The 26,858-nt window shown below is 34.3% G+C and overlaps 1 protein-coding gene across 2 annotated transcripts in view; it reads right to left on the minus strand.

The window, feature by feature from the left end:
• The window catches only part of ZPBP (zona pellucida binding protein), a 134,615-nt gene that overhangs the window by 74,301 nt on the left and 33,456 nt on the right, over positions 1-26,858 (minus strand). For both annotated transcript variants that reach the window (XM_023639049.2, XM_023639048.2), the window contains exon 6: positions 1,155-1,231. In XM_023639049.2, coding sequence (XP_023494817.1) covers positions 1,155-1,231 — 77 coding nt within the window. The remainder of the gene's footprint in view (positions 1-1,154; positions 1,232-26,858) is intronic.

The raw sequence follows: 26,858 nt of genomic DNA on the forward strand, positions 1-26,858 counted from the left end.
TTTGTTATTTCTGTGTTTATATTTTAAAAGGTAGAGATAAAGTTGACTCTTAGCATTAAAAATGACATAAGAAAACTGCAAATGGATAATACCATGACACCACCTTGAAGGAAAATAATAAAATTCCCCTACTCCTAATGCCTATGCTTGAACACACCTTCCCACTCCATCACCACAGGAATCATACCAGCTCAGGGTCTATGGCTATTTAAAACTTTAAAGATTGGTAGAAAGCTAAAAGACGTATCAGCTACTAACTAAAGAATGATTGGCACAGTACTCATGGATTAAGAAATAGGATTAGAAAAATAAGATTGATTGCTCTCTGTTCTTGGTGCCCCCAAACTTAAGTCCTATTTCAAAAGTAAAGAAAAAATCTATCCATGTGAGGTAAATACTAAGAAAATTTTTTAAATAACAATAATCGGAAATATATAGACAGACAATTTAAGCTTATTTCAGGAGGTTTACTGGGTACAAATTAAGAAATCATTCCCCTGTCAATTTCACTGGGCAAAAGTAAAGGATGTTGATCTGAATATGCAATACTATAGATTTAACAGAAATTTTTAAAATCATAATGTACATAGTTTTATATTTCAAATATTTAAAAATATTATTTTTCAGTGTTTATGGTCATTGAAGAGTAATTAGAGATAGGAAAATATTGCCATAAAGTTACTGAGCATGTACAATGTGTTAAGCATAATGTAAAAGAGAAAACTAAATTAATTTGCCGCTGGGAGCTACAGTATAATGTTCATCCTAAGCGTAGATACAGGATGCTGGGTATGGAGCAATATGAAAATAGTTAACAAATAGTATACATCAAATTTATTATTTAGGATACATAACAGTAACATGGAAAGAATTCTACCTGATTAATAATTATAAATCAATTTGCAATAGCAAATAAGGCCAAATAAATGGGAAAATCATCCTTCTGAATATAATCAGTGACAAAATTTAAAATCATTTCATAAAAATATTAACTCCATTAAATTATTATCATTTAATATTTTATGAAGTTTACTTTCATTATTGAATTCCCTAAATGTGTGTGGGGTGGAGGTCAATGTGTTTTATAAATAGCTAGGATTCTTACTTACACACTGGGCATGTTCTTTTTTTTCCCCCAGCCTCACAAAACATACCTTAGCTAGTCTTCTGGAAGATTCACAATTATGGTCTGCACATGGCTTGGGTCCTTTTTCAGGTTCTATAGATGAAACTGAGAACATATATTTTATCATGAGTCTAAAGTATTATATCACAATATTTATATCAGCCATTCAAATATAAAAGAGATAGTTTGTCTAATATTTCACTTCCACTGAAAAATTAAGCAAATTTCCTAAGGTTAAATCACTATTTTCAGCTAAAAATGTAAGTTAAAGATTTGTTTTATATAAATAAGGAAAACCTCACTATTATAGTGAACCTAAGAACTAGTCAACTTTCTTGATAGTTAATGTTCGGGTATTGATTTCACAAAGTTTTTAACAACAGAATTATCTTAACTTTTATAGCATATACATGTATGTATATGTAGAAATGTGTGTGTGTGTTCACTCAATATTCTATATAACTCTAGCCATATAATACAGTGCGTGTCATTTGACTAACTCAATTCTTAATCTCTGCAAACTGATAAACCATGATGATAATACTGGAAAGGGAAGGAGGATGGACTAGAGTAGCGGCCACAGTAATTGAAATAATGAACATATTCAGGCATACATGCATACATGTATCTAATTATTCAACAAATTATTATTGGAAGTCTACTACGTATCAAGGGGTAGTCTAGGAGTCAGGGATATATAAGTGATCAATATCAATAAACACTCTGGCCTTTTGGAAACTATATTCTAATGCAGGGAGAGAAACAATAATCAGTTCATAAACATATTGTGTGACAAGGTGATAAGTACTAGGGTTAAAAAGAAAAGAAAAAGAGAAGGGAAAGGGGGACTGGAATTGTGAGATGGTGATAGGGATACAATTTTAAATTAGGTGATAACCAATGATATTTGAGCAAGAAAATGAAGGAGGTTTAAAGGCTACCCATGAGATGAGATAGTATAAAATCTCCAAGGTAGAAACATTCATGACATGCTAAAAGGACCAACGAGGCAAGTATGGCTAGAGCACAGTAAGCAAAGGAGATGAAGAAATAAAATGCAGCCATATTGTGTAGGCCACTATAAACTTTGGTTTGGTTTACATTCTGAGTAAAAAGGAAGCCATGACAAGATTTTTTGAAGAGCAATAACATGGAAGAGTAGCATGACAGATTAAATTATTGTCACTGATTCCTCACCCACTATGCATCCACACCCTTGCTGTGGCATATATGTGGTCAGAGTATCATCTGATGACTTTGGGACTGGCCACGTGACTTGCCAATGACCATGGAGAGGAGTGAAAGTAAGCTAATTTGGAGTCTTGTTCCTAATATTTTTTAGTTTGTTCTTTTGTGCTTCTCTTACCATCATGAGCAGAGCTTCCCCTTGGTGGCTGCTGTCACTTCAGACATGGCGCTATAATAAAAACTCATGGGGCACTGATAGCCAACCAACCAAAGCTGTACCCACAATGTGACACACAAATACCTAACTGAGTCCAGCCTAGGCACAGCCTAACCCGAGAAAATTCACATACCTTTAAAAATAAATGGTCACTGTTTTAAAATTTAATGTGATTTTTTATGTTACATTTTTGTATTGAAAGGAGAGATTTTAAAAATTAAGTGGCTATTTTAGTAATTCATTCAAAACATATTGATGGCTAGAACCACAATAGTAGAAGGGGAGTGGGGTCAGAAATAGCTGGACTCTGATAATATTCTGAAGGTAAAACCAACAAGATTTCTTGAGAACTGAGAATATGAGAGTTAAAGGTGACTCCAAGATTTCTGAACTCAGAAACCAGAAGTGATAGTAATAATCAGATGGGAAAGGCTGAGGGGACAGCAACATTTTGGGAGGAGAAGAATGGGAAGAGGAAGATATTCAGTTTTGTACATGTCCAATGTTAAAAATTTAGGGGTTAGCCTGGTGGTATAGTGGTTAAGTTCACACACTCTGCTTTGGCAGCCCAGGGTTCACGGGTTCAGATCCTGGGCATGGATCTACACACAGTTCATCAAGCCATACGGAGGCAGCATCCCACAGACAAAAATAAAGGAAGACTGGCACAGATGTTAGCTCAGGGACAATCTTCCTCAAGCAAAAAGAGGAAGATTGATAAAAGATGTTAGCTCAGGACCAATTTTCCTCACCAAAAAAAACTTAGAAAAGAGGACAAATAAGCAAAGGAAACTGAGAAGGAGAAATATCAAGCCTTGTGCCTGAAGCCAAGTAAAAAAAGTAAATCACAGAAGATGTGCCAAACTTTTCAAAGATATGTTAGACGACAACTGAAAAGTGACCATTGGATTCAGTAGTGTAGAAATGACTAATGACTTTGCAAGACCATCTGAGAGAATACTCTATTGCACTACCAAGATATAAAAATCAAAGAGGGAATAAGTAAAAGATGTAAAGGATTCTCTTTAATTAATTTTTCTAAATTATCTCATTAATCTGATTACCATACAGCTCTAAAACCCTCAGTTACTCCACATTATATATCAAAATATATGGAAAGAAATCTGATTTCTAGCCCTGGGTATATCACTAATAAACATGGGTATATTATTTAATATCTCCTTGAGACTTCCACTATCTACTCTGTAAAACAAGAAGGTTAAACACCGTGATTGTGTCATTCTTTCTAGCCATGAAAATATGATTAAAAACATAAATATGTCAATCTAGCTAAGTTCTCTATAATATAAACACAAGCCATCATGACAATTTTACTTTTCCCAAATTCTCTATACATATCCTACCCATTAGCCATTCTAGAATGTTTCCCAAATATACCCTATGTTGTCTGTGTAAATGACTTGAAGTCACAATTTTACATAGAATTTCTTTAAAACATCAGTAATTTTTCATGGACATCTTTAACTGTTCATCTCCTTAAGGACATCCTCCCTTTCACATACCCCAGAGAAGGTGGAATCTCTACTACAGTATTTGCAGAACCTGAACTATTGTTACATGAATATTTTCTTTTTACCAGACTATGAGCTCTTTGAAGAGAGATCCTTAATCTATGTTACCAGCCTATTGTTATGTAAAATACTTTTGATAGATAAGTATTGTTATGCAGATAATAAAATTGACCACAAAGTATTAAAAAATGCAGAGTACATTCATAAAATACTGTGAAATGTTATTTCAACATCTTTCTTTAAATCCTTCCCAAGTCAGTACATGTCATGAAACTTCACTGTTGCCATCTGAACTGATATCAGAAGGTATTATAAAACATCACATACAAAACAATAAAATAGGTCAGAGTTATTTTATAAAATCAGACAGAACAGTGGTTGACCTGAAGCAGACTTTGGATTACCGGTGTACATTTGGAAAAAAAAAAAGGTTTTTTATGGCCTATTTTTAAATTCAATCCTTTAAAAATGTGACTATCCTAAATCTAGACCTGGAAAAAATAAAATTTCTAAATTTATGTATCAGAAATACAGAACTGAGATTAAAAAACAGTCACAAAATATAGCCAAATCTTTAAATTATCACCTACCTAGGGTAAATCTTTTGAAAGTATTCTTCATTAAGTGATTAAAAAGATGGTAGATCAAGGTCTGCCCATGTATCATAATGTGATTATGAGATCGGATGATCATGATGATGTACAATCTTTTTCACTTTGAATCATTATAAAAGTTTAAAGCAAATTAAAAAGTTCATTAAAATCTGCTATTCATTAAAATAAATGAAAATGTTGGAAACCATAACACAGAGTCAACAGACATCATCCAGTTTTCAGAATCAGTACAGATAGTGACCACTCAAGTAACTAACTTCCATGTCTCTGCTTAAGTTAAATCCAGTACTCTTGGTAGTAAGACCCCTGAGACAGTATATTCCTCCCCACCATGTTAGGCAAGCCACACAACTCTCATGCTCTCTGGAACTGAGAGAACACTTTTTTTCCTGAGCTTCTGCCTCCCATTATATACCATCTTTATTTAGATCAGATGGCTAACCTCATCATATATGAGACCACTTTTGCTTTCTTCTTAGATAAGCTTCCCAGAATATTAAAAAATGAAAAAGACAGCAGTGACATCAGTTAAGATGACTAGGAAACTGCAAGCCAAGTCCTACCACAGAAATGTTGAAAATAAGACAAAAAACTATCACAGTCAATTTTGTACTAACTCTGAAAAATAGTTAAATGTTTACAACAATCAAGTGAATGCCGAATCAATGGAAGTTGACTTAAAAACAGCATTTAAGGAAATTTCAATCAAATAACTAGCTAACAACAACTTAAAGAAAAAGAGACATCAGAGATCACACACAGCAAATATAATCTTTACAACAGTAGTTTAGAAAAGTCACTAAACAGACAATAAAAACCTACACAGACAACAAGAAAAAATACAAAAAAGATGGAAGAATCTGATTTCAATAGTACTATATTAGAATATTCAAAATGTACAATTTGCAAAAAAATTACACACAATGCAAATAAAAAAGATAGTATAGACCATTCACAATAAAAATTAATAGAAAGTGTCCCTGTGGAAGCACAAACATTGGACTTAGTAGACAAAGACTCTAAATCAACTCTGTTAAATATGCTCAAAAAGCTAAAGGGAATAATGGACAAAGAAAAACAACCCCCAAAAAAGGAAAATGATATCTCAATAAATAGAGAATATCAATAAAGAGAGAGAAAATATGAAAAGAATCAGACAGAAATTCCAGAACTGACAATTACAACAACTAAAATGAGGAATTCACTAGAGGTTTTCAATAACATATTTAATCTTGTGAAAGAATCAGTGAACTTGAAGGTAGGTAAAAAAATATCCAGTCAGAGGACCAGAAAGAAAAACCAGTAAAAGTAATGAAGAAGGCCTATGAAATCTGTGGGACCTCAAGTGGACAAACATATGCATAATTTTGGTCACAGGAGAGAAAAAAAGAAAGAGACTGAAAGAATATTTGAAAAAATAATGCCTAAAAATTTCACAGCTTGATAAAAGACACAAATCTACATATTGAAGATCAATGGTATTGAAGTGGGATAAATGCAAGGAATTCAACACTGAAACACAATATAATCAAACTGTCAAAAATCAAAAACAAAGAGAATCTTGAAAGAAGCAAAAAAGAAGTAGCTTGTCACAAACTATGAGTCCATGATAAGATTAACAGAAGATTTCTCATAAAAAAACCACAGAAGTCAGAAGGAAGTGAGATGACATATTTTAAGTATTGGTAAAAAATCCTTCATCCAAGAATTCTTTATGTGAAAAACAAGCCTTCAAAAATGAAGAAGAAAGTAAAGACTTCCAAACACGATAGGACAATAGATTGTAATTTAATGCTACACAAAGAAATAAAGAACAGTAAACTATATAGGTAAATATAAAAAGCCAGTAGTGCTGTTGTACTTTTACCTCCACTTTTTACCCCATATGATTAAAAATAAAAATGCATGAGACAATAACTATGAATCTATGATAGTGGACACAGAATGTACAATAATGAAATTACTAACAACAACATAAAGAGCAAGGAACAAAACTGCATAGGAACAAATTTTTGATACACTGTTTAAAGTTGGTATTTATTCAAGCTATATAGTTAATATGTTTACAATGTTAATTATAAAACAGGTTAATCACGATCAAAATAAGTAGAATATATTCAGAAAATAAAATGAGACTAAAATCAAAATGATACTCTAGAAATAGTCAATTAAAGACAACAAAAGTCAATAACAGAAGCATTAAGAAACAAAAACGTCATGAGAGGACTTCTGGTTTACAGTCCAACATGCAAGGAGCTTGGATTATCACTCCTATCCTCACAAGAAAAACAAGAACAAACTGAAAATCAACAACTCTTCTCTGATTCACCAGATAATTGAGGTCACAGAAAAGACTTCTCCCCATAAAAGTGTAGAGAGGGAAGGGTGGACACAGAGAATTACAGCTTACCAGAAGCAGAAACCCAAGAGCAAGAGCCTGCCAATGGAGCCAATACAAGCAGGAAAAAACATAATTTAGGATGTGATGGACGTTCTCTGTGGGAAAATTCAAGTGTTAAAAACTCTGGTCGGGGGGCAACTTTTGGAGGGCCTCCACACTTTCATGAGTTTTACCTCCAGTTGTTCCAGTAGGTTGTCAAGAAGAAGACTGAATAAACATCCCCTTCTTCTTATAGCATGGGAAAGGGCAAAGTAAACATTTCCAAATACACCAAGATGGGGCTGGCCCCATGACGCAGCAGTTAAGTGCAAACACTCTGCTTTGGCAGCCCGAGGTTCGCAGGTTTAGATCCCTGGTGCAGCCATGGCACTGCACGGCAAGTCACACTGTGGTAGGAGTCTCACATATAAAGTAAAGGAAGATGGCTACAGATGTTAGCTCTGGGCCAGTCTTCCTCAGAAAAAAGAGGAGGATTGGCAGATGTTAGCTCTGGGATAACATTCCTTGGGGGAAAACAATGCACCAAGAGCTTTCAGTTGTCTTTAACAAAAGCTGGCCCCCAAGAGAAATATTTTACCAGCTTGGCAAATATTTTATGCTTGGGAAGCATATAGCCTTTGTATCTCCTGCCTATATAAGAAACCCTTTCCCAACTCGCGATTGTGGGTACCCATTGCTGTCTAGCCAGACACAAATGGACCTCCCTGTAAGTACCTCCCAATAAACCTAAATGTCTCATTTGCTGATTCTGGGTCTTTTCTTTGGTCTCTCTGCAACCTATCCCATATTGCTCACCCAACTGTGCATGTGGCAGAACAGCAAACAAAGGAACAGGAAAGTATGGCCCATTTGAAAGAAAAAAGTAAATCAACCAAAATTATCTCTGAATAATACCTGACGGCACATTTACTAGACTAAGACTTTAAAGCAATTTTCTTAAAGATGCAGAAAAAATAAAGATGTACATAAAGTCAAGAAAATTCTGTATGAAGAAACAGAAATATCTACAAAGAGATAGAAACTCTAAAAAACTCTGGAGCTAATAAGCACAATAACTAAAGTGAAAAATTCACTAGAGGAGTTCAAAGGCAGATTTGATCAGATAGAAGAAACAACAAGCAAACTTGAAGATAGAACAGTAAAAATTATCACATCTGTGAAAAAGAAAGAAAAAAACTGAATAAAAGTGAAGAATGCTAAAAAAAACTTTTGAATACCTCTAAGTGGACCAAAATGTACATTGTGGGAGTCCCAGAAGAAGACAGAAAGAAAACATCAGGTGGAATATTTGAATAACTAGTGGCTGGAAAACTTTCCAAATTTGACAAAATCATGAATATAAACATGTAAGAAGCTCAACAAACACAAAGTAAGATGAACTTAAAGAGACTTATATGAAGACACATCATAATTGAACTTTTGAAAGACAAAGAATCATGAAAGTACCAAAAAAGAAGTAACCCATCACATACAAACAATCCTCAAGAAGACTATGAGCAGATCTCTCATCAAAACTTTTGGGTGCCAGATGCAGTGGGCCGATGTATTAAAAGTACTAAAAGTTTAAAAGCTGTCAACCAAGAATCCTATAATGTGCAAAACTGTTCTTCAAGACTAAGGGAGAAATTAAAACATTCCTAGAAAAACAAGACACAGTCTGTTACCACTAGACTTGCCCTACAAGAAATTCTCAAAGGAATCCTGCAGGTTGAAGGGAAAGGATGCTAGAAAGCAACTTGAAGTCATATAAAGAAATAAAGATCTCACTACATTTAAAAACATGGGAAATGATAAAAGCTGCTATTATGGTAAGATTGGTTTGTAATGGCAATTTTTTATACATGATTCAAGAGGCTAATATATTTTTAAAAATCTAAAAACTAGTATTATCGTAACATTGGTTTCCAACTCAACACTTTGTTTTCTATATAACTTAAGAGACTAAAACATTTAAGATAATTATTATTTTTCATTTTGGGGGATAAAATAAAGTCATAATTTTATGACATTCCCAACTGAAAGGGGTGGGAATAGAGCTGTGAAGGGAGAGTTGCCAAATTATACTGAAGTTGTGCTGGTAAAAATTCAACTTAGAGTGTTATATCACAAAGATGTTACATGTAATTTGCACAGTAACAACAAAAAACATCTATAGAATATATACAAAAGGAAATGAGAAAGATTTAAACATTTAACTATAAGAAGTCAACTAAACACAAAGGAAGATTGTAATGAAGGAAATGAGGAACAAAACAGCTATAAAGCCAATAGAAAACAAATAGGAAAGTGGCAAAAATCCTGCATTATCAGCATATATTTTAAAAGTAAATGGATTATGGAGTTCAGTCAAGATGGTAGCATAGGTGGACCCTGGACTCTGAAGGTACCTCCTCCAACAGACACAAGAAATTTACAACTACTCTTGGAACAATAAGCCTTTAGAGATAACTAAAAACTGGATAAAAAGAACCCCTGCAACAAGGGACACTGCTGACTGAGGTGGAAGAGGCAGAAATTCCTTTCTGAAGAGAAAAAATAGGCCACCTTCACAAGCCAAGGTGCTTTATGGCCAGTTAGGAGCAATCCTAAGGTAAGTAGTCTTCCCTGGAGGAGCATGGGATCTGAGCAGGGGACTGCTACTGGTATAAGAAGCTTTTGTGCCCAGCACAACCAAGACAATTATCATAATATCTGGGTTTGCTGGCTTTTATCTACAATGGGGAATACCCCCAAAAAGCCGTCAGATACAAGCGGGAAAAAGTCGGCTCTTAGAAGGCCCAAGCACAAATTCACCCATTTGAAAAGCAACCTAAAATCACCAGAAAGAAAGGTGGATAGCCCCTTGGTGAAAAGAGACTCACCTGCGAGGCTCTGGGTGCATCTCAGTGAGAGATGCGATCTCTACCAGGACTGAAATACGGGCAGCAGCCATTGTTGTGACCTAGTACAGGTGTGCTGACACGAACATTGGCAGACACCATTGGAGTTATACCCTAGGAATGTTAGCCCAGGGATGTGCCCCAGCCACTAGAGAACCGATTTAATCCAGCTCAGCCAGGGCAGGCAATCCACCCTAAGGACTGGCCCAAACCAAGAGCAAGCCCACAGGCAACTTGTGGGCCCTATAGGCAGGGTGCCTGGAACCTCTACAGCCAGATGAGTGGGAACCCTCTGTGGGGCAGGGTATGTGTGACGAGCAGCTGGAGTGTATGGGGCATTGGTGGAGTGTGTGGGACCTCCGCAGTAGTGTGACTGCGTCTCCTCCAGTAGGACAGGGTGTGCTCATGGGGCAGGACTGTGTTGACTGGGTGCATGGCCCTGTGGGCAGTTTGGCTTATCAGCAGCAGCAGATTTGTGCTTCTCAAACAGCCACATAGAGGATCGGCCCTAATTTCCAAAACTTAAAAAACCTGAGTGCTCCTGTGCCTGGGGCCAGCCCCACTCAGGCATAATCCTGACAGATGACAACAGCCCTGCAGGTTGGAGGGCTACAGCAATGGTAGGCACCTGAGTCTAGCAACTAGCCACCGTGGGGGCTTAGTTACTTAACAGAGAAACTGCAACAGGAATGTGCTATTAGACCTTACTGCCAATTGTGCTGAGCTCCCCATGCCCGACAAAGTGACCGAGGCATCCACAGAAGCCACATGCAGCTGAGCATTACAACCAGCTGGCCAGGGGGAAAGCATGGCCTCCCTTGGCACCTGCAGCAAGAGCAACCCTGCCACAACATAAGGAGACATGTAGCCCACACACGGGTCACTCATGGAACATCTGGTACTGGAAATGAGAGGGAAGTACACTACTGGGACTCACAAGGCATCTCCTACAAAGGGCCACCTCTTCAAGATGAGAAGTAGGTGACTTACCTAATACATGGATATAAGCACAGAGAAAAAGGAAAAATGAGGAGAAAAAGGAATACATTCCAAGGAATGGAACAGGACAAAACCTCAGAAAAAGAACTAAATGGAACAGAAATAAGCTACCTGAGAAAGAGTTCAAACAAAAAGTAATAACAATGTTCACTGAGCTTGGGAGAAGAAAGGATAAACTCAGTGAAAATGTCAATAAATAATTGGAAAATAAAAAAGAACTAATCAGAAATGAAGAATACAATAATTGAAATGAAAAATTGACTAGAGGGAATCAATAGCAAAGTTGATAATACAGAAGAATGGATAAATGAGCTGGATGAAAGTCTAAAGGATATCACTCAAGATCATCAGATAAAAGAAAAAAGAATTAAAAGGAACAAGGACAGTCTAAGAGGCCTTTGGGACAACATCAAGTGCAAAGGGGCAGAGAATGTATCTGAAGAAATAATAGCTGAAAACTTTCCTAACCTAAGGAAGGAAACAGAAATCCAGGTACAGGAAGCACAGAGACCACCAAACAAGATAAACTCAAGGAGGTATACACCAAGCCACGTTATAATTAAAAGGTCAAAAATTAAAGATAAAGAGAGAATCTTGAAGGCTGCAAGAGAAAGGCAACAAGTTACATACAAAGGAAACACCATAAGGCTATCAGCTGTCTTCTCAGCAGAAAGTTTAAAGGCTAGGAGGGAGTGGTATAATATATTTAAAGTGCTGAAAGGAAAAAAACGATAGCAAACAATACCCTACCCATCAAGGTTGTCAATCATAATGGAAGAAGAGAGAAAGCTTCCCAGAAAAGCAACAACAAAAGGAGTTTATCACCAAGAAACCGGTCCTACAAAAGATGATAAAGTGACTTATTTAAATGGGAAAGAGAAGATCACAAATAGGAATAAGAAAAATATGAAGAAGAAAACCAATAAAATCACTGGTACAGGCAAATATACAGTAAAGGTAGCAGATCAACCACCTATGAAGCTACTATGAAGGTCAAAAGACAAAAGTACTAAAATTATCTATTTCCAGGACAGATGGTAATGGACACACACACACACACAAAAAAAAAAAAAAAAAGTGGTTAGATATGATATCAAGAACAAAATGTGGGAGAAAGGGAGGAAAACAGTAAAGCTTTACCAAGAGGTCAAATTAATGAGACCATCAACTTAATATAGACTGCTATATACATGGGTTATTACATATGAACCCCACAGTAACAATGAAACAAAAATCCATAATAAATACACAAACATTAAGAGAAAGGAACCCAAACATAATACTAAAGCAAGCAATCAAACCACAAATGAAGAGAGCAAGGGAAGAAGAAAGAGAGAATAACTACTAAAACACCCAGAAAAAAAGTAACAAAATAGTAATAAGTATATACTTATCAACAGCTACTTTAAATGTCAATGGACTAAATGCCCCAATAAAAAGGTATAGGTGTCTGATTGGGTAAAAAAACAAGACCCACCTATATGCTGCATACAAGAGACATACTTCATACCTAAAGACACTCAAAAACTGAAAGTGAAGGATGGAAAAAGATACTCCATGCAAATGGCAATGAAAAGAAAACTGGGGTAGCAATATGTACATCAGAAAAATAAGCCTCAAACAAAAACTGTAACAAGATACAGAAAAGCACACTACATAAGATAAAGGGAAAAATCCAACAAGAGGATATTAACACTTGAAAATATCTATGCACTGAACATACGTGCACCTAAATATATAAAGTGAGTATTAACAGATATAAAAGGAGAAAAAGACAGTAACTCTACAAAAGTTGGGGACTTAGTAACACTCTACTTACACCAATGGACAAATCATGCAAAAAGATTAAGAAGGAAACACTGACCTTAAATCACACATTAGACCAGATGAATTTAGTAGATATATATACAGAATATTCCATCCCAAAATCACAGAATAGACATTCTTTTCAAATTCACATGGAACATTTGCCGGGGAAGATCACATATTAGAACACAAAACAAGTCTCAATAAATTTAAGACTGAAATAATACCATGCATCTTTTCTGACCAAAACAATATGAAACTAAAAATCAACTACAGGAAGGAAATCAGAGAAGCCACAAATATGTAGAGATTAAACAAAATGCTACTGAAAAATGATTGGGTCAATGAAGAAATCAAAGGAGAAATCAAAAAATACCTGGAGACAAATGAAAATGAAAATACAACATGTCAAAATTTATGGGATACAGGAAAAGCAGCTCTAAGAAGGAAGTTTATAAGAATATAGGCCTATTTCAACGAACAAGAAAAAGTTCAAATAAACAATCTAACAGTGCACCTAAAAGAAATAGAAAAAGAAGAATAAACAAAGCCCAAAATCAGTAGAAGGAAGGAAATAATAAGCATCAGAGAAGAAAAAAATTAAATAGAGACTAAAATGCAATAGAAAAAAATCAATGAAACGAAGAGCTGGTTCTTTGAAGAGATAAACAAAATTGACAAACTTTTAGCTAGACTCACTAAGAAAAAATACGTCTCAAATAAAATTAGAAATGAAAGAGGAGAAATTACAATGGACACCTCAGAAATACAAAAGATTATTAGAGAATACTACGAAAAGCTATATGCCAGCAAATTGGATAATCTATAAGAAATGGATAAATTCTTAAAATCATACAATCTTCCAAAACTGAATCAAGAAGAAATAGGGAATTTGAATAAACCAATCATCAGTAAGGAGATAGAAACAGTAATCAAAAACCTCTCAAAAAATGAAAGTCCAGGACCAGACAGCTTCCATGTTGAATTCTATCAAACGTTCAAAGAAGAATTAACGTATATCCTTCTCAAACTTTTCCAAAAAGGAGGGGAAGCTTCCTAATTCATTCTATGAAGCCAATATTACCCTGATACCAAAAGCAGACAGGGACAACACAACACAACAAAATTACAGGACAATATCATTGACAAAAAGCAACGCAAAATCCTCAACATAATACTAGCGAATCAAATACAATATATGAAAAACATCTTACATCATGATCAAGTAGCACTTATTCCACAGAGGCAGGGAAGGTTCAACATCCACAAATCAACCAGTGTGATACACCATATTAACAAAATGAAGAATAAAAATCACATGAGCATCTGAAAAAATGCAGAGAAAGCATCTGAAAAGATCCACCATCTGTTTATGATAAAAGGACTGAATAAAATGGGTATAGAAGGACAGTACCTCACCATAATAAAGGCCATATACGACAAACCCACAACTAATATCATTCTCCCTGGAGAAAAACTGAAAGCTATGCCTCTAAGAACAGGAAGCAAAGATGCCACTTTTACCACTCTTATTTAACATAGTATGGCAAGTCTTAGCCAGAGAAATCAAGCTAGAAAAAGAAATAAAGGGATCCAAATTGGAAAGGAAGAAGTAAAATTGTCACTATTTACAGATGACATGATTTTATATATAGCAAACCCTAAAGAATCCACTACAAATTTTTAGAAATAATAAATGAATATGGTCAAACAGCTGGATACAAAATCAACATACAAAAATCAGCTGCATTTTTATACATTAACAACAAAGCAGCAGACAGAGAAATTGAGAATACAATCCCATTTACAACTGCAACAGAAGGAGTAAAATACCTAGGAATAAATTTAACCAAAGAGGTGAAAGATCTGCACACTGAAAACTATAAAATATTGTTGAAAGAAATTGAAGAAGACGAAAGAAATGAAAAGCTATCCTGTGCTCTTGGATTGGAAGAATTAACATAGTTAAAATGTCCATATTTTTTACATCAATCTACACATTCAATAAAATCCCTTTTAAAGGTCCAACAACATTTTTCACAGAAATATAACAAAGAATCCTAAAATTTATATGGAATAACAAAAGACACCAAATAGCTAAAAGAGTAAAAAGAACAAAGCTGGAGGTATCACATTCCCTGATTTTAAAATATACTACAAAGGTATAGTAACCCAAACAGCATAGTACTTGTGCAAAAATAGACACACAGATCAATGGAACAGAATTGAGAGCCCAGAAATAAACCCACACATATATGGACGGCTAATTTTCAACAAAGGAGCCAAGAACATAGAATGGAGAAAGGAAAGTCTCTTCAATACATGGTGCTGGGAAAACTGGATAGCCACATGCAAAAGAAAGAAAGCAGATCACTATCTTTCACCATACACAAAAATTAACTTCAACTGGATTAAAGACTTGAATGAAGGCCTGAAACCATAAAAATTCTAGAAGAAAACACAGGAAGTACACTCTTTGATATCAGTCTTAGCAGCATATTTTCAAGTATCATGTCTGACCAGGTAAAGAAAAGAATAGACAAAATAAACAAATGGGACTACATCAAACTAAAAAGCTTTTGCACAGCAAAGCAAATAATCCACAAAACAAATGACAACCTAACAACTGGGAGAAGACTTTTGCACACCATATATTTGGTAAGGGGTTAATCCAAAATATATAAAGAACTCATACAACGCAACAACAAAAAAACCAAATAACTTGATCAACAGACGTTTCTCCAAAGAAGATATACAGATGGCCAACAGGCAGATGGACACATGTTCAACATCACTAATTTTCAGGGAAATGCAATCAAAACAACTACATAGCACCTCACTCCCATCAGAATGGCTATAATTAACAGGACAGGAAATAACAAGTTTTGGAGAGGATGTGGAGAAAAGGGAACTCTTATACACTACAGGTGGGTATACAAACTAGTGAAGCCACTATGGGAAACATTACAGAGATTCCTCAAAAACTTAAGAATAGACCTACCATACAACCAAGCTATTCCACTGCTGGGTATTTATCCAAAGAACATGAAAACATGAATACGTAAAGACACATGGACCCTAAGTTCACTGCAGCATTATTCACAATAACCAAGACTTGGAGGACACCTAGGTTCCCATCAAGGGAAGAATGGATAAAGATGTGGTATATATACACAATGGAATACTACTCAGCTGTAAAAACAGATGAAACCTGGACATTCATGACAACATGGATGGACTTTTAGGGTATTATGCTAAGCTAAATAAGTCAGGGGGAGAAAGCCAAATACAATACAATCTCACCCATAAATAGAAGGTAAAAACCAAAACAAACAATCACATAGACAGAGAATGGATTGGTGGTTACCAGAGGGGAAGGAGGAGGGAAGAGGGTAAAATGGGTAATCAACTACATGTGTATGGTGATGAATTGCAATTAGTCTCTGGGTGGTGAACTTGATGTAATCTACACAGAAATTGGAATACAATGATCTACACCTGAAATTTATATAATGCAATAAACCAATGTTACCACAATAGAAAATAAGTAAATGGATTAAACTCTCAAAAGACATAGATTAGTAGAATGAATAAACAAATATAATCCAACTATATGCTGTATACAAGAAGCTCACTTTACATACAAAAACACAAATACACTGAAAGTGAAAGGATGGAAAAAGATATTCCATGTAAACAGTAATCAAAAGAGAGCAGGGATGGCTATATTAATATGAGAGAAAATAGACCTAAAATCAAAAAATTGGTAGAAGAGACAAAGAAGGACATTATATATTAATAAAAGGTTAAATACAGTAAGAATATGTAATGGTTATAAACATTTCCATACCTAATGTCAGACCATGAATATTTTGAAGCAAAAACTGACAGAATTGAAAAGAGAAATACAAAGTGTCTACGATAATAGTTGGAGAGTTCAATACTTCATAATAATAGATAGAATAACTAGACAGAAGATAAGCAAGAAAACAGAGGACTTAAACAACACAATAATAACCCCAGGACTAGATGACTTCAATGATGAATTCTAACAAAACTTTAAAGAAATATCACAAATCCTCCTCAAACTTTTTCCAAAAGTTGAAGTGGAAGAAACACTTCCAAACTCATCCTATGAGGCCAACATTACCCTGACAAAAGCCAAAGACACTATAAGAAGACTACAGATCAATATCCTTAATGAACATTGACACAAAACTCCTTCAAAAAAATACTAGCACACTGAATTCAAGAGCACATTAACAAGATTATACACCAAGAAGTGGGATTTATTGCCAGAAGGCAAAGATGGATCAACATAAAAATATCAATCCTTGTAATACACCAAATTAACAGATTAAAGGGAAAACAGAACCAGCTCTGATGGCCTAGTGGTTAAAGTTCAGTGCTGTCACCACTTCAGCAGCCTGGGTTCATTTCTTGGTCATGGAAACGCACCAACTGTCTGTCAGTTGCCATGCTGTGGTAGCAGCTTACATAGAAGAACTATAAGCACTTACAACTAGGATAAACAACCATGCACTCGGGCTTTGGGGAGAAGAGAAAGAAAAAGAAAAGGAAGACTGGCAAGAGATGTTATCTCAAGAAGAATCTTTCCCTTCCAAAAAATATAAAAAGGGAAAATAAACCCACATGATCATCTAATTTGATACAGAAAAAGCATTTTAAAAAATTCAACATTCTTTCATAAAAAAATACTCAATGACATAGTAATAGGAGGAAAATAACTGCAACATCATAAAAGACATACATAAAAAATCCACAGAGAACACAGTATTCAGTGGTCAAAAACTGAAAGCTTTCCTCCAAGATCAGGAACAATGCAAGGATGTACACTTTTGCCATTTGTATTCAACATAGTACCACAAGTTCCAGCCAGTGCAATAAGGCAAGAAAAAAGAAGTAAAATTATTTCTGTTCATAGATGATATGATCTTATATGCAGAAATAAAGATTCCACACTCAAATCAGTTGCATTTCTAAACACTACAATGAACAGCTTGGAAAGGAAATTACAAAAATAATTCCATTTACAATAGCATTAAAAAGAACAAAATACTTAGGAAGTAATTTAACCAAGGAAGTGAAAGACTTACACCATAAGAACTACAAAGCATTGCTAAAAGAAATGAAACAAGACATAAATAAACAAAATTTCATCCTCTGTTCACAGATTAGAATATTTAATATTGTTAAGCTGTCAATACTAGACAAACCAATGCAGAGATTCAATGCAATACCTATCAAAATTCCAAAGACGTTTTTTGCAGAAATAGAAAAATCCACCCTAAAATTCATATGGAATCACAAATGACTTTGAATAGCCAAAACACTCTTGAAACAGAACAAAGCTGACAGCATCAAAATTCTTGATTTAAAAATTTACTAGAAAGTTACAGTAACCAAAACAGTGTGGTACTGGCATAAAGACAGACATATAGACCAATTGAACAGATAGAGAACTCAGAAATAAGCTCTCATATATATGGTCAAATGATTTTTGACAACAGTGCCAAGACTATTCAATGGGGGAAAGGACAGTCTCTTCAACAAATGGTGCTAGGAAAACTGGATATCTACATGCAAAAGAATGAATTTGGAACTTTACTGAACACCATATACAAAAATTAACTCAAAATGGATGAAAGACCTAAATGTAAGAACTAAAACTACAAAACTCTTAGAAGAAAACATAGGGCAAAAGCTTCACAGCATTTAATTTAGCAATGATTTCTTGAATATGACACTAAAGGTACAGGCAACAAAAGAAAAACAGACAAATGGACTCTATAAAAGTTTGAAAAATTTGTGCATCAAAAGACACTATCAACGGAGTTAAAAGGCAACCTACAGAATGTGAGAAAATACTTGCAAATTATATATCTGATAAGGAATTAATACACAGAACATATGAAGAACTCCTAAAATCCAACATAAAAAACAAACACCGCAATCCAAAAATGGAAAATGGACTTGAATAAACATTTCTCCAAAGAAGATGTACAAATGGCCAATAGTTCATGAAAATATGTTCAACATCATTAATTACCAGGAAAATGCAAATCAAAACTATAATGAGATACCACTTCATACCTATTAGGATGGTTACTATGAAAACAAAAGAAAATAACCAGAGTTGATGAGGAAGTGGTGAACTGGAACACCTGTGCACTGTTGGGGGGAATGTAAAATGTTCTAGCTGCTATGGAAAAAGGTATGGCAGTTCCTCAAAAAAGCCAAAATAGAAATACCACATGACCTGGAAAATCCACTTCTGAGAATATACATAGAATAACTCAACATAGGGTCTCAAAGAGATATGTGTACACCCATAAGAACCATTATTTACAATAGCTAAATGTGGAAACAACCTAAGTATCCACTGACAAATGAATGGATAAGGAAAATGATGTATATATGTACAATGAAATATATCCAGGCTTAAAAAGGAAGGAAATTCTGACATATGTCAAAACATGGATGAAGCAGGAGGATTTTATGCTAAATGAGATAAGCCAGTCACAAAAAGACAAATACTGTATGATTCCATTTCTATGAGATATGTAGTTAAAAATCACAGAGATAGAACACAGAATGGTGGATGCCAGGGACTTTGGGGAGAATAGGGACTTATTGTTTAATGGATATAGATAATCAGTTTTCCAAGATGAAAGTGTTTTGGAGATGGATGCTTCTGAGATTTACACAACATCATGAATGTTTTTGATACCACTTAACTGTATACTTGTAATGGTTTGGATAAATTTTATATTATGTGTATTTTACCACAATAACAAATGGAAAAAATGTTTAAATAATTAAATTGGACTTCTCTTCAGAAACCATGCAAGAATAGAGTAAATAAATTTAAATAAAGCAGTGAAAGAAAAAATGCCACGAAACTAAAATACTGAATCCAGTGAAATTATCCTTCAAAACTGAAGGAGAAATAAAGACTTTCTCAGACAAACAAAAATTGAGAGACTTAGCCACCAGAAACCCTGCTTTGCAAGAAATGTTAAAAGAAGTTATTCATAGAGAAGGAAAACAATTAAACAATTGAACAATTAAATAAATGACAGCATTGTTATAAGGGAAGGAGGATGAATTTCAGAATTCTATGCTACAAGGTACTTGCACTACCTATGAAATGGCAGTGTTATTTGAAAGCGGACTTGGATTAGTTGTAAATATATAATGAAAACTCAAGGGCAACTACTTAATAAAGTAAAAAAGAAATTATAATTGAGAAAAAAGTAAAATTATATAAATTCTTGATTAAACCAGATAAGGCAGAAAAAGCGGAAGACAAGAAAGAAAGGGGTAACAAATACAAAACAGTAACAAATATGGTAGATGTTAATCCATCTCCACCAATAGTCACTTTAAAAGTTAATGGTTAGGGGCTGGCCCCGTGGCCTAGTGGTTAAGTTCGCGCACTCTGCTGCAGGCGGCCCAGTGTTTCGTTGGTGTGAATCCTGGGCACGGACATGACACTGCTCATCAAACCACGCTAAGGCAGCGTCCCACATGCCATAACTAGAAGGACCCACAATGAAGAATATACAACTATGTACCGGGGGGCTTTGGGGAGAAAAAGGAAAGAAATAAAATCTTTAAAAGAAAAAACGTTAATGGTTAAATACACCAATGACTGTCAGAATGAATTTTAAAAAAAGACCTAATTATATCTTGTCTAGAAGAAACCCACTGGAAACATAAGGATACTGATAGATTAAAAGTAAAGAAGTAGAGAAAAATATACTATGTGAACACTAATCAAAAGAAAGCTGGAACAGCAATATTAATTTTAGACAAATCAGACATCAGCGAAAGAAAAATTATCACAGATAAATAAGGTCAATATAATGATAAAGGTGTCAATTTTCCAAGAAGACATAACAACCCTTCATGTGTATTAACTTAATAACACAGTGTCTAGATATGTGAGGCAAAAACTGATAGAACTGCAAAGAAAAACAGGACAATCCACTAAATGTAGATGGAGATTTAAACCTCCCTCTATCAGTAATTGACAAATCCAGAAGGTGAAATATCAGTAAGGACACAGTTGAACTGAAGAGCACCATGAATCAACTAAATCCAACTGACAATCGTGAAATATCTTATACAACAGAAGAACACAAATTCTTCTCAAGCTCACACAGAACATTCACCATGACAGACCACATTCTGGACCATTAAACACATTTTGAAAAATTCTAAAGAACAGAAATGATGCAATGTATGCTCTCAGACTACAATAGAATTAAACTAGAAATCCATAACAGGAATATAGATGGAAAATCCCAAAGTATTTGGACATTAAATAACAGATTACTACATAAAACATGGGTCAAAGAAGAAGTCCCAAGAGAAATTTTAAAATATTTTGAACTAAATGACAGTGAAAATACAACTTACCAAAATTTGTAGGATGTAGTAAAGACAGTACTTAGAGAGAAATTTACACTATTAAATTCATATATTAGAAAAAAATTAAAATTCAATAATTAAAGCTCCTACCTTAGAAAACTAACAAAAGAACAAATTCAATCAGAAATAGAATTATAAAAATAAGTCAATAAAATTAAAACAGGAAATCAGTGCAGTAAGAGAATATTAATGCAATCAAAACTAGCAGAACGAGCTAGCAGAAAAAAGGAAATAATGCACAGTAGAACAGATATAAACAAAAGAGAGAACAGAAAAAATAGAGAAAGTGAAGGAAAACAAAAGTTGGTTCTTCGAAAAGATCAACAAAATTGATAAACTCTTAGGCAGACTAATAGAAAAAGAGAAACTGAAATAGGGACATTACTACCTATATACCTTTTGTAAATAAAAAGGATTGTAAGAAAATATTATGCACAATTATATGCCAAAAAATTAGATAACCTATATGAAACAGATGAATACATAAACTACCTAAACTGACTCAAGAAGAAACACAAAGTATGAACAGGCACATAACAAATAAAGAAGTCAGATCAGTAGTTAAAAACTTCCCAAAAAAGAAAAGCCCAGGACCTGATGGCTTCAGTGGTGAATTCTACAAGACTTTAAAGAATAACTCAATCTCTTCCAAAAGTATACAATAGGCAGTGACACTTCCTAATTCGTTTCATGAGACCAGAATTCCCTGATACCAAAGCCAGATGATGACATCACAAGAAAAGAAAACTCTGGGCCAACCGCCATTATAAATGCAAATATTCTCAATAACATAATAACAAACCAATTCCAGCAGCATACTAAAAGAAGGACCAAGAATATACCTTGTCTAACTGGGATATATCCCAGGAAGGCAAGGGCAGTTCACCATAAGAAAATCAAAAATTATAAATACACCCCATTCATAGAAGGAAGGGAAAAAACACATGATCACTTCATTTGATACATATCTTGCAAAATCCAACACCCATTCATCATAAAAACACTCAATAAACTAGGAACTGAAAAGAACTGCTTCAACTTCATACAGAGTTTTTATGAAAAACCCATGGCCAATATCATATTCAATAGTGAAAAACTTCAGTCTTCCCCCTAAGATCAAGAACAATTCAAGGATGTCCACTTTTGCCACTTCTACTGAACAGTATACTGGACATTCTAGCAAGAGCAATTTCAGAAGAAGAAGAGATAAAAGTTATCCAAATTGGAAAGGAATATATAAAACTATTGTTATCCTCAGATGACATGACTTCTAGACAAAAATACTAAAAATTCCAAGAACAAAAACCCCCGACTATTAGAACTAGTAAACTAATTCAACCAAGATGCAGAATACACACAAAAATCAATGAATTTCTACATACTAGCAATGAATGATGTGAAAAAGAAATTAAGAAAATTATTGCACTTAAAATAGCATAAAAAAGAATAAAACATGCAGTAATAAAATTATCAACAGGTACAAGACTCTACACTGAAAAGTGCAAAACACTGATGAAAGAAATTAAAGAAGTCTGCTATAATATGAATATTTGGGTCCCCCTTCCAAATTTATATGTTGAAATCTTAATGCCCAATGTGACAGTATTAGGAGATGGGGATCTCTGGAAAGTGCTTACGTCATGAGAATGGAGCCTTCATGAATGAGATTAGAGATCTTACAAAAGAGACTTCAGAAAGATCCTTAGCTCCTTCTGCTATGTGGGGATATAATGAGAAATCTGCAGTCCTGAAGAGGGCCCTCAGTAAACATGCTGGCATCCTGATTTCAGAATTCCTGCTTCCAAAAATACGAGAAATAAATTTCCATTGTTTATAAGCTACCCAGTCTGTAGAACTTTGTTACAGCAGACCAACAGACTATGACAAAGTCCTAAACAAAGGCAAAGATATCTTGTGTTCATGGATTGCAAGACAATATTGTTAAGGTGGTAATATTATCCAAACATATCTACAGATTTAATGCAATCCCTATCAAAACCCCAATGGCCTTGTTTGGTAGAAATGGAAAAGCAGATGCTAAAAACCATATGGAATTGCAAGCCAAAACAATGTTGAAAAGGAAGAACAAAACTGGAAGACCCCCATTTCCTAATTTCAAATCTGACTACACTGCTACTATGAAAAGGTTATAATCAAAACAGTGTGGTGCTGCCATAAGGAAAGGCATACAGATCAATGAAATGGTTTTAAGAGTTCAGAAGTAAACCCATATGTGTGTGGCTAACTGATTTTCAAAATGGGTGCCATGAAAACTCCATGGGGAGAGAAGAATCCCTTCAAAAAATGGTGCTGGGACAACTCCACATTCAAAAGTATGAGGTTGGACCCTATTTCACAGTATATATAAAAATTAACTCAAAATGGACCATAGACCTACATGTAGGAGATAAAACTTCAAATCCTTGGAAGAAAATAAAGGGGTATACATCAAGAAAAAAGATCCCAAATAAACAATCCAACGTTACACCTCAAAGAACTAGAAAAAAGAAAAACATACTAATCCCAACATTCACAGAAGAAAGGAAATAATAAAGATTAGAGCAGAAATAAATGAAATAGTAGGAAAAAAACATAAATTATTAACGAAACCAAGAGTTGGTTCTTCAAAAATATGAACAAAATTGACAACCTTTAGCTATACTAACCAAGAAAAAAGAGAGAGGATCCAAATAAATAAAATTATAAACGAAAGAAGAGACATTACAAATGATACCACAGAAATACAAAGGATCATGAGACAACTATGAATAACTATATACCAAAAATTGGACAACCTAGAAGAAATGTATAAATTCCTAGAACCATACAACCTACCAAGGCTTAATCATGAAGAAACAGAAAATCTGAGCAGTTCAATAACGAATAAGGAGATTGAATCAATAATCAAAAACCTCCCAAAAAAGAAAATCCCAGAACCAGATGACTTCAATGGTAAATTCTACTAAACATTTAAAAATTAATGTCAATCCTTCTCAAACTTTTCAAAAAAATTGAGGAAGTGGTAAAATGCCCAAACTCATTTTATAAGGCTGGTATTACCCTGATGCCAAAGCCAGACAAGGATACTACAAGAAAAAGAAACTGCAGGCCAATATCCATTATGAATATAGATGGAACAATTCTCAACAAAATACTAGTAAACCAAATTCAACAGCACTTTAAAAGCATCAAATACCATGATCAAGTGGGATTCATCCCCAGGATAAAAAGATGGTTCAACATGCAAATCAACAAATATGAGATACATCATACTAATAGAATGAAAGTTAAAATCACTTGACCATCTGAACAGATCCAAAAAAGTATCTGACAAAATTCAATATCTATTCACAAAACAAACTCTCAAAAAATTGGCTATAGGGAGAACGTACCTCAACATAATAAAGGCTACATATGACAAGCTCACAGATAATATCATAATGGTGAAAGGTTGAAAGCTTTTTCCTCCTAAAATCAGGAATAAAACAAGGGAGCCCACATCTACCATTATATAACATAGTACTGGAAGTGCTAGCTGGAACCATCAGGCAAGAAAAAGAAATAAAAGACATCTGAATCAAAAAGGAAGAAGTAAAGTTGTCTCTGGCAGCAGCAGAAGTGATCTTATACAGAGAAAGACTTTAGGAAAGACTCCATTGTAAATCTGCTAGACCAAGTAAACAAATTCGGTAATGTTGCAGGATACAAAATAAACATACAAAAGTCAGCTGCATTTCTATACAGTAACAACAAATTATCTGAAAAGAAATAAAGAAAACAATCCCATTTATAATACCATAAAAATCAATAAAATACTTAGGAATAAATTTAAACAAGGAGGTAAAAGATTTGTACACTGAAGACGACACAAATAAATGGAAAGATATCTCAGGTTCATGGACTGAAAGAATCAATATCGTTAAAATGTCCACATAACCCAAAGCAATATACGGACTCAATTCAATCCCTATCAAGATTCCAATGGCATTTTACACAGAAATAGGAAAAAATCCTAAAATTCATATGGAACCACAAAAGACCCTGAGGAGCCAATGCAGAACAGAGAAAGAAAAAAGCTGGAGGCATTACACTTCTAACTTCAAAGTATATTCAAAGGTATAGTGATCAAAATAGTATGGTAATCTACAAAAATGGTATTGGGAAAGCTGGATATTTGTAGGCAAAAGAATAAAACAGGACCCATATCTTACACCCCTAATAGAAATTAACTTAAAATTTATTAATGACTTAAATGTTAAGACCTAAACCATAAAACCCCTAGAAGAAAACATAGGGTCGTCTTGGCAATGACTTTATAAATATGACACCCAAAGCACAAGCAATGAAAACACAAGGAAGTAAGGGACTACATCAAACTAAAAAGCTTCTTCACAGAAAAGAAATAATCAACAAACTGAAAAGGCAACCTATAGAATGGCATAAAATATTTTTGCAAACCACATGTTTGATGAGGTGTTAACATCCAAATATTTAAAGAACTTATACAAGTTAAAAGCAAAAAACAAATAATCCAATTAAAAATGGAAAGTACCCAAATAGATATGTTTTCCTAAGAAGATATTCAAATGGCCAACAGGTATATGAAATGGTGCTGACCATCACTAATCATCAGGGAAATGAAAATAAAAACCATGAGATATCACCTCACACCTGTTTAAATGACCATTATGAAAATGACAAGAGATAACAAGTGCTGGTGAGGATGTGGAGAAAATGCAACCCTTGTGCACTGTTGTTGGGAATATAAGTTGGTACAGCTACTTGGAAAACAGTAGAAAGTTTCCTAAAAAAAAAAAAAAAAATAGAACTATCACATGATCCAGCAATTATACTTCTGGATATGGATCCAAAGAAAATTAAATCACTATTTCATAAAGATATCTACACCCCCACGTTCACTGCAGCATTATTTATAAGAGCAAAGGCATAGAAACAATCTAAGTGTCCACTGACAGAAGAATGGATAAAGAAAACGTGGCATATACATACAATGGGATATTATTCAGACACAAAAGCAAAGGAAATTCTGCCATTTGCAACGATGTGGATGAAACTTGAGGGTATTTTTCTAGGTGAAATAAGTCAGACAGAGAAAGACAAATACTCTATGATCTCACTTATATGTGGCCTCTACAAACACGGAACTCATAGAAACAGAACAGACTGGTGGTTACCAGGGGCAGGAGGTGGGGAAATGGATGTAAGTGGACAAAGGGTATAAACCTCCAGTCATAAGATGAATAAGTTCAGGGATGGAATGCACAGCCTGGTGAGTATAGTCAAAAATATTATATTGTATATTTGAAAGTTGCTAAAAGAGTAGCTTTTAAAAGTTCTCACCACAAAAAGAATAATAATAAACTGTAACTATATGAGATGATAAAATTTGTTAACGCTCATTGTGGTAAACATTTTGCAACATATACATATACAAATCTCTGCGTTTTACACCTTACACTTACATAATGTTCTATGTCAACTATCTCAATAAAATTTGGAAAAAAATAAAAATCCGGCAAAAATTGAATAGACTTTTCTCCAAAAAAAATATACAAACAGCAAATAAGCCATGAAAAGATACTCAATATCACTAATCACTAGAGAAATGCAAATCAAGC

This window comes from Equus caballus, chromosome 4 (genome assembly GCF_041296265.1).
Source record: "Equus caballus isolate H_3958 breed thoroughbred chromosome 4, TB-T2T, whole genome shotgun sequence".
Lineage (NCBI taxonomy): Eukaryota > Metazoa > Chordata > Mammalia > Perissodactyla > Equidae > Equus > Equus caballus.